This window comes from Papilio polytes, unplaced genomic scaffold, assembly GCF_000836215.1.
Source record: "Papilio polytes unplaced genomic scaffold, Ppol_1.0 DF823700.1, whole genome shotgun sequence".
NCBI lineage: Eukaryota > Metazoa > Arthropoda > Insecta > Lepidoptera > Papilionidae > Papilio > Papilio polytes.
In genome coordinates, this window is record NW_013525504.1 from 311,669 (window position 1) to 327,810 (window position 16,142).

Sequence of the window (16,142 nt, forward strand, 5' to 3'; positions counted from 1 at the left end):
TTTGGCGGTTCATTTTTCAGAATAGATTGTTGCAAAAACAATCTTTACCAATGTTACTTTTATAAAGAAATGAATTAATTAATCAATGTTAGTCAATTAATAAGTGAAAAAATGTTAGCAGTTTTTGTTATTATACAAGTGATAATTCTTTTACTCAAAAATTAAAATGCCTTACATGCAAATTCTTATTTAATTGATCGTGATTTTAATCATATCAGAAAAAGACTTTTAAGTTAAGTACTTCCAAGTAGATTTTTTCCCTTTTTTTTAATGTTTCCCCTCCCGTCTTCCCTACGGTCCTACAATCCGGCATTCTTTACATTCATAAAAAGTGACGTTATCGATAAGATACGCTATGATTGGCTGAGTATCACGACATGCAGCTAAAAATAGGCGATGAGATCACCCTTCAAAATGTTGCGACCAAACTAGAATGTCAAATCTAAAAAGTATGTTCGAGTAACATAAAAGTGGGCGGTTAGGACATTTCGTAATACCAATGTGAGAAATTCTTAGGAGAAGGGCATCCCCAAAGCGAAGACGACGTCACCGTGCAAACTGCACTGATGACTCATCAATGTTGTGTTCTCGTTCGTGGATAATTTCTTTGACGCGTTTTATTTTGTTGTTGTTGCTGTCATAATTAGAACTGTCAAAATCGTGAAACGTCGTTGAATGTTCTATAGTTATTACGATTTCTTGTTAACGCGATAACGTTAAAAACAATTACGTAAATCATCTTCCGTGTTTGTACTTCGAATTGAAAAGAATTTGAACTGATGACGATGAAGCTGGATGTTAGTGATAGTCAATCGAATCACTCAGACTTTTCGTGTGATAGTCAGTCCTCGCAGGGGTCCTCGACGAATGATTTCACACCAGCCGTCTCGACCTCTAGGTCCCTCACGCTCACGGTAAGTGACCTTTGGCGTCTGTTGAAATGACGACATCCTGATATTTATTCTATAGATTTTGATAAATACAAGATATAAAAATTTACTGTATGTACCCTTTACTACTAAGCTCTTCTTTTATTTAGCACTATCTTCTATTACATTGGATGGATATCAAAATTATGAAATCAAGAGAAGTTTATAATAAGCTATGAAAAAAAACTTCCCATTAAAAAATCTTAAAGAAATATTGATTAAGTAGTGAGTAGTGTAACTCGGTTCTATTTACTAAATTTTGATACAAACAAAAAAATCTAAAAGATTCTTGTAGTCGGATATCTGAAAAATAGCAACCATTTTGTTATTATTTCTACTGTTAGTGTTGGAATTTACAAATATTTTTAGGGTACACCTTGTAACAAGTTATAGGGACAATTTAACACATTCAGTGTGATCAACTTGCGAACTGTGTTCATTTTGGTTAGAAGTTATGGCATGGAATGTGTTAATAGTGTCCAAAAGGCTTATACCTGCTTATCTATTCTTATAATGATTGTAGATAGTGTTCTTGTGAATTGTGATAACATTCTGATAACATAACCAGTTATAATACACTTGTAAACATGTGTTTGTCATTTTTATTTTTATACTTAAATCTTATATCATAGGAAATGAAGTAATTGGCTTCAACTCTTAGTTATACATAAAATGTTACCTGCTTTTTTAATAATTGTCAATATTACTTTAAAAATCATACATTTGTCTTCACATGTATTTTAATAATCATTTTAAACTTGAATTGGATGAATGTCTCTAGTCAATTGTTTTTTTATTGTGAAAAATATGTAAACTTTAAAATACATGATGTTGCAGTCAAATCGATAAAGTAGCTTATGTTTTGGTTCAGAGTAATCAAGACAAATAGAGTGATGACATTGTAAGGGGCATCATTAAGGAGAGTCCATCTCCATTTTCTACCCTCGGTACCAGTTTTAGTGCTACTAGTGCTTAAGTGGGAATTCTATGGTGCCCCCTTTTACAGCTCTTTGGCTGGGGTTATGTTAGACTGTGTTGTTTGCAGACATATGATGTACCCCTTTCTGTACAGCGCCGTACTGTCGGTACGGTCACCTAAACGGCAACCTTGTCTACTCTTTCTTTAAAAGAAGAGTAGAAATGGAGGGATGACTACATTTTGACATTTGGGACAACAAATCAGAAAATGCTTGAATGCAGAAATAATTCCAATTCGACCTAACTTTTAGTAGTTGTAGTCAGAATTGTAGCAAAAAATCTAATATGAATGCCTGTAGTCTAATGTTGCGATTATACAGCCCAATAGTAAAACGATACTAAAATAAGTAACAGCGTTTTAAATGATAATGCCATATCATCTGACGTCTGTCAGATTTAAGCGACACATATCTAAGATTCGTTTCAGAATTAGACCCAAAGTTTTTATGTTTAAAGTCCAAAAATCCAAGAACCGTACAATGTTGTCAATAGTTACTACGTCTGTAGTGTGATAATCGAAATTTTATTCGCTGTGGCTTTTGATCTACAGAAATGAGGAAAATGCTCCCTTCGAAATAAGGCGATGACCGACTCGATGACGTCATCGATTCTCGGAAAACACGGACCGCGCGTCTTGCTGCCAACATTGCTAGCCAATTAGCTCTTAATGGTATATCAACGAATAGTTACATAAAAAAATTATAGCATAATTGATATGTAGAAATCTATAAGGAAAGATGTGAAACTCATAGATTGTAAGTAAAAGTTAAGTGACAATAAATAACAGAGAATTTTCGGGAAAACTTAAAAGTCGGAAAGGACATTAATAACATATTTTACAAGAAAAACAAAATTAAAGTATTGTTCTTGGTAAATGTAGAACATGGAAATATAAAAGTATATTACCAATAATTTTTCATGTTGCTTTTTAAAATGTACTGCATTAAATGTTTGATAAAAAAAAATTGATTGCTTCGGTTATTCCGCGAACAAGTTTCAATTATGTATTTTTAACGACGACCTTGACAATCACTAGCGGGTTTGCTTTAAAAGTAAACAAATTATTTCGATAAAAGAGATTCGAGATATGAGTATATTGAAAAAATACAAAGTCCAAACCAATACGACTTAGGTCCTTCAAGAAGCGAGCATACAATTTCTTAAAAAGCCGCTAACGCATCTGTAGTTTTGCGGATGTCCAATTATTACGGATGTCCAAGGTCGTCGTTGATCAGTTTGGTGTTGCCCGTTTGTCCTTGCTCTTATAAAAATACATTACCATAAATCCATTCCTAAATAAATTAGAGTACTAAAACCACTAAAATTAAACAAAGCGTTAACAAAGAGCCGATTCTTGGTCTTATTAGAGGCGTAACTGTATCTTAACCATATCGAAATTTCGTGAATCATTGGTCGTTAGACAAATGTATTGTACTTAATGGCATCAAAAATCAAGGTGTAATTATTACATTGAAACGGTCGCCCGCAAGTAGGTCTCTTATTGCGTCAGTAAAGTGGGAAAACTGTAAGAAGGTGACTTGCACATTTTATCGGAAAAGTATTTTTTTCAATATTATCCTGCAGAATTGTAACCACTGTGGTCACCAAATGATGAATTAGGGGGGTAGCTACCAGTAGGCAAACCTTTTGTATGTTCTCTCTCACCATTGAAGTTAGGCAACGTATTGACAGTAATCTCCAACCATGGTAAAGCCTGCTTTAACATATTCGCACGAATGTGTCGGCTCGCCCGGTGTAATACCACGACCACACAGAAGACAGGCGTAAAGTGGGAGAAATTACACGTTTCCCTTTCCACCCTCTTAAGTGGAAAGGATGGGAACGAAAAGTGGATTTGACGGTGGAGGAGACGCTTAGGAAGGGGAAGTATCCTCTTTATGTGCGTCTCCTCCTCTGTCAATTAAGTGTAGGTAACGCATCTGCAATTGCGGATCTTTATGGCAGCGGTCGCTTTCCATTTCGGGGATTCAGGCGGCCGCTTGCTCGTTTGTAAAAAAATAATCTTAACTAATTAGAATGGTTCATTAGTCACATTAAAAATGTCTCATAATTAATTACAACATATTGTAAAAATCACTCTCTTGCTTAGCTTGTTAGGAAAGCTTTAGCAAAATTGAGGTTTTGTTACGGATTGAAATTTTGTTTAATTTTACATAAAATATTATTGCATAAAAAAACCATTTATTGAACGTAATGTTTGTGATAGTCTACAGTACTCGCTTGAATGTTGCTTTCTCGTAAACACTGTAACTATGGTTTTATTTACGTTCGTGATCGCAGCGATTCTGCGAACTGCTTGCCGTTGCGTGTTTTCACTGTCTGCCTACCCTTGAACTCCAGCTATATGATTCACAGTCACAAGTATAAGGTCATATCGAATTGAAATCTATGATTTTCTCTTACTTTTTAATGTGTGTATACCTTTTAAAATATACAATTGTACCAAGTTATTACTTGTCACTCATTTTAGTTTATTTGAATGTTCAAGAAGAAGCGGTTTCTATGAGATTAGTAATGTAATGTGGAATACACACTGTGGTCTTATGGGTGTAAAGCTGACCCTTTAGATAAAATAATATTCGATTTTCGAATAAAAATGTATGGAATTGGCAATAACTTTTGATAAATGTACGTGAAGACTCATTTTGTCGATTCCACTAGAAATGGAAAGTAGCTTTGTCTAGGGAGGTTCTTTCGTTTATACGAACAAAAAATTTAGTCTGCTGTATTATTTATATTGTTTTATTTTGCAGGCAAATGAATTTTTTAATATTAACGTTTATGATTGCTATTGTTGTACTAAAATTGATTACCGTAACTAAATTATTTAACACGAGCTGTTGCCCGCGACTTCGTCCGCGTGGTATTAGAAAACATACGAACTACTTAAATAACAAAAAGCTTCGTATCCCTCGGGAACCGGACACCTCGGGGATGAAGCTTATCCTATGTATACTCCAGACTTTGTTTTATATCTGTGCCAAATTTCAATAAGATATGTTGAACCGTCGCAGAATGATCGAATAAACATTAAAAAACTGAATTAATGAATCCCACGGGAACCGTAAGTTATCCCGAGATAAAAAGAAGCCTATGTGTTCTTCCAGATTATGCTCTAAACCTGTGCCAAATTTCATGGAGATCCGTTCAGCCGTTTAGACTACAAACGCTAACAAATATCCATCCATCCATCTATACTTTCGCATTTATAATATTAGTAAATAAATTATAATATTAGTAAGATTTAACATTATAACTTATAACGTAGCGTGGTAGTAGGCAATAAGTAACGTTGAAATTACTGTAAGTTCCAAAAATCGATTAGTTTATCACACACGGGTATAACCAATACCATATATTTAATAAGGAAAGTACGGAACGATGTTATCTATGATTTCCAAGATTCGTTTGATATGGTTTCCGGTAAAATTGTACCGCAACGTTGGTATGAATCAATGCATTGTTGTTTACTGGAACAGGCATCACCTGATTGTACTATCAGACAGCTTGGGACCTGAGCGAGAACGTAGTCCTTCTAGTGATTAATATTTTCTATCTTCGTCACCGATTATGTTACCATGTGGAAAAACTGGACAGTGTTTCTAAGAATGCTTCGTAAGTACTTGATATTGTTTGTGTAAAATGTTATCAGTTTTTTAAATGAGTGAGCGAGAAGGCAAATTTTCTTTAATCGAGTGTTTTAGGAGTGGAAGCAAAAAACTATCTTTCTAGTTTTTGCTATTTTCATTGTGTCCAAGGAAATCCGCGTTGCATTTTCTTAGTTTACGGTTCGGTAACTTAAAGCATGTTAAATTGTTTAGTTTTTTACTTTTGTTATTTATGAACTAACTTACTTGACTTTAGCCTTTCAGACTATAGTCCTGTCGACCTTTAAAATATGAGCGTGGTTTACCTAAAGTTTTTTTGGTTATTATTTGCTGTTTGACCTAGAATGGTACACAAAACTAAAAAAAAAAAAAATAGTTAGACAAATGTTATGAATTGCCGTTCATCAAGATTCTGACACATATACAGACAAATTATAGTATTATTATATACTTACATATAATGCTCAAATTTTAAGCAACAATAATATCCAAATGTATCTTGACCTTGAAAATCTTTCGTGTAATTTAATTATGTAAAGCAAATAATTTTATGATTATAGCAATGTTATCTATTTCGTCGTTTGCTTCATTCATTATGCTAATGCTGTTGCGTCGCCATTTTATTTATTTTTTTGAGTCAAGGCTCCCGGATTTATTTCTTCGCCTTAACTGTAAGCATGGTTCAATATACGTCTCGAATTACACCTTTGTTCTTTGAAACATTCATGTTAATTTTTACATACCGTTTAATTGTTACGCTCGTCTAATGTTCCTTAGTTTTGAAATGAATGATTTTTTTTTGTAATTTTTAGCTACTATCTTTAAAATTAATGTTTAATAATAATTGTATATGACAGTTATGAGAAATCCGCGTTTACCGACCTTCAACGAATTCAAATTTTTGGCATAATTCCGAGTGTACGGAGAAACCGTTTTTGATTGTGCCATTAAGATCACATTTGCCTACGCCTCTGCCTTGTGAATACAATTAATGTGTTGTGATTGTGTGAATGAATATTTTCGATCGTTGTTCTTGGCATTGCGTAGACGTTAAATTGAAAAGCAAACGTTACTAACTCGTGTCAAAATGTCAATTTGATTTGATAGTTAACTCACAAAGTTTCAATTATTGATTGATTTCTTTTTATCAAATTAGATAAATGTTTTAAATGAAACAAGTTGAATGGTTCTAATTTGCGTGTTTTGATTTAATTTGCATGATTGTAAATTATTCTTTTACTTATTTATTGTATGCATCATTGATACTTTGATCAAAGAAATTTTTTATAAAGTTTTTATTCGTGGTTGTGATTAAATCGTGAGGTATTGTTTTTTGTTTACGTAAATCTGCATTGAAAATTACCGTATATTTTGCCAAAATGTTTGTCATGAGGAAAATATTCATTGAATCATTCTAAGACTTGCTGAAAAATTGTTTTTGGCGCCATAGCTGAATTGTTCGAATAATTGTCACTTGTAACGTTTCGGCTGTGAGTTGGAAATTTGCGCGTGCGCGGAACGTAGTCCGGTGTCGTACAAAACCAGCGGCGAACGCGCGAACTGGCTCAGTTTGATACCAAACATTGTAGAAGCGTGCGCGTTTACATTCACAAATAATTCTATGACTCATACGTCTTATCACAAGTGATTTGTCTCAAGTTTTTTTTTTGGTTAATTAAATTTAAACCTTCAGTGTTACGGTTGTTGGACGTTTGTGGAAGTATTGAACACCGATGTCTCAGTTGGTGCCATATCACCTTCTCAGCAGCGAGCAGGACGAAAGTCTTATGTTCGCTACCATGTTCGACTATCAAACAGACGAATACAATAAGCCAGTGGTGAGTTCATTGCCGTTTTAAACTTTGAAAACTTATTTAGGTTACCAATCATTCGTGACCCGCGTTTAAAACAACTTTCAAAACTTTTTCACTTGTTACATTTCATAACTTATAAATATTCCTATGCAATATGTTTTCTGATTAGATTTTTAATAAAAGCTTCGTTTTTTAATTTATTTATTGTAAATTCGACGTCAACGTATTGCGGGTAACATATGCTTCCAATACGCTACGTAGAATTTACCGTCTGACAGAGGTTTATTATTTATTTTAACTATGACATCACACGTATCAGGTTTTAAGAAAAAATTCAAGGTTATTCCGAAGTTCCAATTCACTATTACTATTTTATACTATAAAATTTGTTTCGAAATTAAATTGGTAGTTTTAAGATAAAACATGTGAGCAACATTTTAAGAAGTTATAGCAGTGGTCGATAGATGGCGTTACTAGTTATGTGAAACACTTTATTTTTCTAAATGCGTAATTTCATGCATGCGTATCAATGATTGGTGATTTTTTGTTTATGCAAATATATTTTAAACATAACTGATAACGTATAGATCTGTATAATATCAATGTACAGATTTACATCTCGTAGTACTCCATTTATTACTCAGAGGCGTAAATATGACGTCATAAGGCCCGTCACTATCCTCCATCTACAAATTGATTGATTGTTCTATTAAATGCTAGGCAGCTGGGAATACTATAGCAGACTATCCTTTTATTTGTATTCCTAGAACATATATACATATTGATATAGCCCATTCACTTTTTACGTCTTATACTGCACATTCTAGAAACTTCGACTGATTTGCTGCGTTTTCTATATTTTGAATGACCTAAACAATTACGTTCTGGTTTTTGTTTTGAGGCTTAGGTCACGTAGACATACTTTTTGTTTTATTATGTTATTATTGTTTATTTAATACTTCTAATCTACATTATTGTAGAATTGTAAGGTCGATTATTTTCATGTCTCGAGTATAAGGTAAATATGTGTATTATTATATCGTTGTTTAAAACGTGATACCTGGAACAACGCGGGCTGTAGCAATAATGGCAATAACGTCACCGACCGCAAACTTGTTTACTTTCAAAACATGTCTCGTAGGTAATATAGTTTATAGTAGCATGAATGAAATCCTTGGGTAATCCCAGTGTGGTGGAAACCCTTTTACAATGTTAAAATTTAAAATTGTAATATGTTCCTCGGATTATAAGTCATCGAATGGCGTTTAAGACTGAATCCCTGAATTTAGGAAGTGTTCCATTGTTACTTAAAATGCAATCTAAGAAATAATTTGAAATGTTTAATATGCAATCTTTATAAAGGTAATGGAAGCGATGTTAATGCAGAGTCGCACGTAGACTGTCTGATGTAATGCATACGCAATAAATTGGACATACCTCGTCTCTTATAGTATAAGATTTTGTAGTCCTTTACAGTGGATTTTCACATTAACGTATGGATTATCTGTTATAGAAGAGTAAAAATCAAAGATAACATATTTTTAATCTATTGTTATAACTCGGCAATTGATCTTTTAAACGAGTCTAAATTGCGCAAGATCGCAACCGGACTCGGGGCGACGCGGTAACCTTTGCGCGGCGAAAACTTCAAGTCCGGCTGACTTGACCTACATTGTACTTGTGAAATTTCTCCTCAACACACCACTTCCAAGAATGCGCGTCCGCGCGGTATTCCCCAAACGTGGTCACGCCATCGTACGATTCTTTTGCAACAATTTACCTGTGTTTAGTGGCTTTAAACCACCAATAGCGTGATTGAGTGTACCATACGATAATGTAGACTTCGGCTCGAATCTATTATATTATTATGAAGAACTTACTATAAGTATAAAAAATCTGATGATGTTTTTAAAAAATCTTGGTCGTCATTCGAAACTTAATGTTCTAATAATTGGAAATTTATCTAGTATTGATAATAGGGTCATTATCGATGTTGGTTTTTTTTATTACTGGAAAAGATGCAAACGAGTTAACAAATTACCGGATGTTGGGTGACCTTTTAAATTATTATGAAATTTGTTTTAGTTCAGGTTTTTATACGATCCTCTAATTTTTGTACATGTTTATTTCTTTTTTTGTACACTTACTATATTTAGTATTAACTGGCTTTCGCCGGCGACTCCGTCCGCGTGGAATTAGAAAAACAAAAGCAAGTAGCCTATGTGTACTTCCAGACTATACTCTACATCTGTACCAAATTTCATCGAAATCCGTCCAGACGTTCAGGCTACAAACTCTAACAAACATCCATCCATCCATTTAAACTTTCACATTTATAATATTAGGATAAATAATATATTTAAAATTCAATGTCAAGTATGCTATATTATCTGTATCTATACCAACATTGGAAAGAGTTTGGAAGCAATATTATGCCTAGGTGACGTGGACTTCATTTACTACTTTTTTCTCTAATTTTGTGAGGGCGAAGTCGCGAGTAAAAGCTAGTTAATAAAGATTCAAACAGTTGAATGATTGTTGCTAATATCGAATCATAAGAATCGAGCAGATGGACGGGTTAGATTGACCGACACCTTTTAAATAGTACCAGCCAATAGAGGCCGGATGTGGGCAATTTGCTTTAATTGTCCTGGAGTCGAGTGGACCCAGGAACGCTGGGAAGACAGCTCTATGAGATGGGCCAAGCAGTTGGTACAAACGTTTGATATAAGTTGGCTCAAACGTTTGGCGCGTTTTATAGCGTCAATAATCTCGTAACAAGCGTATTTGTTCTAGGAATATGAGTCATTACAATACAGCGTATCCGATATAGCGGAAAATCGGAAGTAAACAGTTTAACGGTACATAATAGTATGATTATTTAAATCACACAATTTATATAATAATCTATATCTATACTAATATCATAAAGTGTAAACACACACTTTATTTTGCAGGATGTCAGCCAATACTGCATTTTTTGAATATTTTTCTAACAAAACCTCTGCACCTAGGAAACACTTTGGGTTACATATTTTTATACTATTAAACATAGGGGGTAAGTAAATTGAAAAAAAAAAGTTTATTAATCTGATCACGCAAATGTAGCTTCATATGTTGTTATTAAATAAAAAACAAGTGGTTAAAATCTAAAATTTAAACCATAGATAGTTGTAATTAATTCTGGAATTGTAGTATGTTGACTACTAAATAGTGGTCGTTGCTCAATCAGCTATTTCGTAAGTTTAACCTTTAATGACCTTCGTAAACGAAACAATAAAATTTCAGAAGAAACGAACAGTAAAGGATATTAGTGTTGGCGACCGTCGTAAAGTAAATCGTTCGTTTAAGTAGCTCAAGCCGCGGTAACAAAGGTCTAAAGTGAGTTCTTTATTGGTCCCGCAACAGATAGCCGCGTCCTTATCCATTTTCCTCCATTACACAAAGTGTGCCTATTGTCCGTGCCTTTACAAATTTTTCAAATTTCGAACGGCCCTTTACAAATTGCTGGTCGTAAAAGTTATTGACGTTTAAAGTGCGTTTAATAGCTTGTGTGTTTTTTTTATGTTGTCTTTCTTGCTTCTGTATTTTTTGGTTTAATCGGAACTTTTTAATAACGGACCGAACAGGTCTAAATTTTGGATTCATAGGTATTTAGTTTCAGTAACAGTGTAAAGTGAATTTCAGAATAATTAATATAATATGATATACAGAAAAAAACGTAAAACTTAGTCGCTTGTAGCGGGCGCACACCTTTGACTAAATTATCGCACAATAGTTGTGTAATTGTCGATTGTTTCGCAGTCGATACAACTGTTTAGTTGCACAACTTTATCGAGTAGTGTGCGCACCTTAATATAAGCTCATAGCAAATAATGCGGGACTAAACAGTTGCGCGATAGTTTAGTCAAAGGTGTGCGCGCGTTATATTTTTTTATTTTAACTAACTTGTCTCGACTTTATTGTCATACAAGTCGCAGTAGCATGGTACGTGCAATAACTGGGGTTGTTACCTGCCACCGGAGGCAGTCCGTCATCCCGGGCTCAATAAATACCACCGCCCACGTAGCTGTCACCGAAACGTTTAGATATGACCCTTTGTGTGACATTTGATGGCACATCAAAACATCCTGATTTAAATGTTCTATTAGTTTTTAAAGTTTTTTTGCATGTTGTAGTTAAAAAATAATGTTGTTTTGTGGTTAAAAAACCTTTTAAAAATACTTAGTTTCAGTTAAATTGTTTTTATAGGTTGTGAAGACTATATTCGAAATACTACAAGATGATTTGTTGAATGAGAAATAGACTTTTACACAATACAATTTTAAATTAAATAAGTTTATTTACTTAACATTTAAAACACAAATATTAAGTTACATCTTAATATTCGTGTTAGTGGCGCTAATAATCATTTTAGATTTCCTGTTGTTTTAGTAAACGGTGTTGTAGTTTACTTAATAAATGTTTTGAATAATTCTAACTAAAGTGTATGTGATTAATACGTTTTACGCTCGTGTTTTACATAGAGAAGGTCGATTTGTCGTTGATGGATTACTCTGTTCGTTGCTTTAGCTACGCTTTTTATCCAACAAACACATTCTTTAAACGCACAAAGACCCGCTTCCAACCTCTGGTGGTTATTAAAACTCTATGCGTGATTTATAAAGAACTGAATGACAAGAATGCACTGGCATTGTTTTTTTATCCCTTTTATTTTTTTAATAATGAGAAGTGATTAAAGCAGCCAGCATGTTGTTTTTTATTCATAAAGGAAGACAAGTATACGAGTTCTATGACAACCTATTAAAATATTAACTATGGAAAGCTTTTTTTTATAAATATCACTGTTTCTTTATCCTGCCACAACAAAACCATATGATAATCTCTGTTTTTAGAGACTTAAATTAAACCATTTTGTTTTCTCTCTGAGCGTCGGTGGCTCAGTGGTTTAAGCACTTGACTTGTAATCTACAGGTCTTGGGTTCGAATCCCGCCATGTACCAATGTGATTTTCGATTTTTCGAAATTTCATATGTACATAGTTTAACCGACGTTCTTACGGTGAAGGAAAACATCGTGATGCAACCTGCACATATCGGCGAAGAAATTCAAAGATATGTGTGAAAACCAACCCGCACTGGGCCAGCGTGGTTGACTACGGCCTAGTCACCCTTTATTAGGGTAGACTCCGAGCCCCTCGGTAGGGACATGTAGTGAGCTGGTGATGATGTTTTCTCTCTTATTATTTTGATGTCATATTTAAGACGTAATGGTCAATAACCTTACTTAGTCGTTATCGAACAAAAATAAGACTATACCAATTGTCTTGTGAACCGGTACATCTCAATATTACAGAAAGCGGCACTTTACTGTTTACACAAAACATTGTCCACTCGAGTAGACATCTTTTAAAACTATAGTTATAACACAACAAAGGAGGTTGTAAACCTCTTTGCTGTCAAAATTCCGCAAGCGACATTCGTAGACACTTTTTTCTGAAAGCTTTTAAAATCGCCGGCGAGTATTGTGTGTGGGTAAGGGTGTAAAGGTACAGTTAAGGTGATAGTTAGGGCCATGTAAAGTGCGGTGAGTCATGCGTAAGGCATGTTCGGCATTCCGACGACAGGACACACGAGTAGGCATGTGAATACCTACATCTCTCGATTATTAACCGGCTAACGAATTAACATAAAATTGCAATTTGTTTACAAATATTTAGACGTTGGGCAGTCGTGTAAGGGCTGTGTAGCTAGAAAACTAGACAATGACAGAATAGTGTAAGTAATTTGAAAAACTATGGAAAAATGAAACAAGAAAGTACTTTTCTACATGCACCATACAATTATTATTATTAATATAAAAATCAAAGTTATCTATGAAGAACGGGCTGATAGTGCTGCTAGTTATCAATTAAAACAAAGGAGAAGCGATAGGTTCGCGCGCATTTTCTTTGTTCTAGACAGCAATAGTAATGACGTCACAATGCTGAATGCTGCCGATATCCAAGCCAGCTGCGGAGTCCTTGTGCCGATTATGGTCAAGAATCGTGCTCACTGCTCTATACATTACTGACATTTTCCACGTTTCCGCCTCAACTGCCATATCGAAAGATGTCATAGTTACGCACGTGCATTATTGTTATTAAAATACTACGCAACCTATATTACGCGATTGAAGTAACCCGCTAAGGCATGTAATGGTCCGTGAGAAATAGGATACGTTCATTCAAAAGGCATTCAAAGGTTGTATGTTTATAAACTGTTTAACGGAAAAAAACTTAGTCATCTTTTAAATAGGTTAATGTAAATTACTTTAAGCTACATACGACTCATGCCTAATATTCCATCGAAAATTACAAAGAAACATTTTCTGTTAATATTGCAGGGTTGGAATATATCTGAACATTAAAAGAATCCGTCTCCATAGATGTAACTGCATAACCAATAGGGTGACTCCTGATGAAGTAAATATACTTGAAAGAAAATCTAATATACTAAAGTTGGATATTTGACGGATGACCGCGTAAAGTGACAAAGGTCCGTAGCTCCGTATGGTTATCAGATGCTATTGAAATTGTCCCTCAAAGCTTTGGTTGGAGCTCGGTCCGGGCCCCAGCTCGCACGTGAATTGATAGACGGCACAATAACATCACTCCAATACCCGCCATTATTTAATGAACCCTCGTCACTTGGAAAGGTCAAATTATTTGAAGAGATTAATCTCGTTATTTATGTAGGCTTAATTCCGGACGAATATTCCCTTCGGTCGAATTTTGTATGAGTTCTTATTGTGTTTTAATTTTTTATTTATTTACGAGAGTTTAAATTGATATTGTGTGTTAGGTAAACCACTAAGCGGTTTCATTCTGAATGGAATTCTCTAATACGTTGCATGGTCTGTCATCCGTACGTCAACAATTGCGGTTTTTCAAACAATGCAAAACTTTCATGCGTGTTTCTTTCACAAATGTTACCATAGCCACATTGTATATTGTTATGGTATTATAGATATTAGTGTTTTGTTGGGATTAGCATTACCATACTTGATATTATAATAATAGAATAAGGATATACCTTTGGCTACTTTGTAATTAACTCGATTGCACAGGAACAGTGACTTTTCCTACCCTTCGGGGTTTTAGAGGTTACAACTTACATGTTTATCTTATTGCTATCTCTCTCTTTTTTAAGCATATAAAGGGTTGACAATATGCATTTATTACTTACAGCAGTGAAAACCTACAGTTAAGTCGACGAGTCGAAGTATAATTTATAGGGGTGTGCCGTATCGAGAGTGTAACGCACTCGTAAACATTTACGAGTTCGGCAGCTTTTTCACCGCGCGTTGCACTTAAATCATCGTCTTTTTAGGCGACACCATACGATTCCAAGGAGGATCACAATGTCCGTCGTAAATTTTGAGTTATAAATGAACGCATTCATTTTGTATAGTGCGAAATTACCGAATGATTGTGACTAAAATGGCGACTTGTATTGCGCGGTGCGATGATATACTCGTAAAACTTTTTCGTTGCACCTTATTTTTATTAAATAACTTAAGTATAAATACGTATGTAGATGTATTCTTAAAACGAAACTTAAATCTTACTAATATTATAAATGCGAAAGTGTAGATGGATAGATGCAAGGATGGATGTTTGTTAGAGTTTATAGCCTAAAACACTGAACGGATCTCGGTTAAATTTGGCTTAGAGGTAGAGGATAGTCTAGAAGAACTCATTGGCTACTTACTTGTTTTTTCTTCAATTATACGCGGATGGAGTCGCGGGCGAAAGCTAGTGATGATTAAATATTGAAGTTCAAAATGTAATACAAAACAGATATTAAATTAAAATCATAATTAAATTGGTGCTTTTAAAATGATTCAGTTAAATACTACTGTATTTAGTTATATTTTGTATGTGTTTTTGTAGAATCTAGTGTTATTCTTTTGTTATATAATTTCTGTGGCGGGTTTCTTTACTTGGCATTTAAAGATTTATCAGCAATCAGAGATCTGATGATAAATTCATTTGCGTTTAAAGATGGGAAGATATGTATTTACAAAGGTTGTTACTTGTATATTCCGAATTAATGCGTTTCGACCGACTGGCCGTTCGGAGCAATTCGCCGAAACCAATTTTGTATTTAGCTACTCCCACGCACTTTGTAATTTCTGATTCCTTTTAAAAAGGTCATATTTTGTTGTAATTTTATTGTTTCGTTCTTATCTATCTGTACCTTTATTCTTTTGTCTATAAATAATACAAAGAACACAAGTGTGCAAATGGGTTTTTTCGAAAAGGACTATTTTTGTTTTCGAAAAGTGTCTAATCTTCATTTCAATTGTTTTTCATTGAGTAATCTTGCACTAAGAAAGTACACGAAATAAAATACGTTGAGTTATTTCGCGAATTTTCACGCATTTAAATTTGCATAGGGTCAATGTTTAATTTGGTGTTGGTTTGTAATTACGAAGTGTAAGGTCACGCTATTGCACCGAGGTCGTTGAACTTTGCACGTCAGATGTAAGGAAGCAAACACGTATTCGCGGTTGTTATTATGATTAGTTACGCGTTTATTTATCTAATGGCCCACTTAGTAGAATTTAATTTGCCTAAACTTATTGTTCGTGGAAATTTAAAGCTACAGGCTCTCAGTGTCGTTTTTATGGTTATTTAAGTGGTCCCTTAGTGCAGTCCTTGTTGTTTATATTTCAACTCTGATACGTTTTTTATAGTAACGAATATGAACCTTTCCTCAGTGTTATGATTTTCCTCATTGCCTCTCCCT

General features: G+C 34.2%; 1 protein-coding gene across 2 annotated transcripts in view; it reads left to right on the forward strand.

Moving 5' to 3' along the window:
* The first annotated feature begins 415 nt into the window (after window positions 1–415).
* Window positions 416–16,142, forward strand: part of LOC106103839 (transcription factor kayak-like) — a 37,020-nt gene continuing 21,293 nt past the window's right edge. Inside the window, exon 1 of one of the 2 annotated variants that reach the window (XM_013283738.1) lies at window positions 416–914. In XM_013283738.1, coding sequence (XP_013139192.1) covers window positions 780–914 — 135 coding nt within the window. In that variant the 5' untranslated portion in view covers window positions 416–779. Of the gene's footprint in view, window positions 915–7,112; window positions 7,375–16,142 lie in introns of those variants that run through there. The other variant, XM_013283739.1, reaches the window with a different exon arrangement.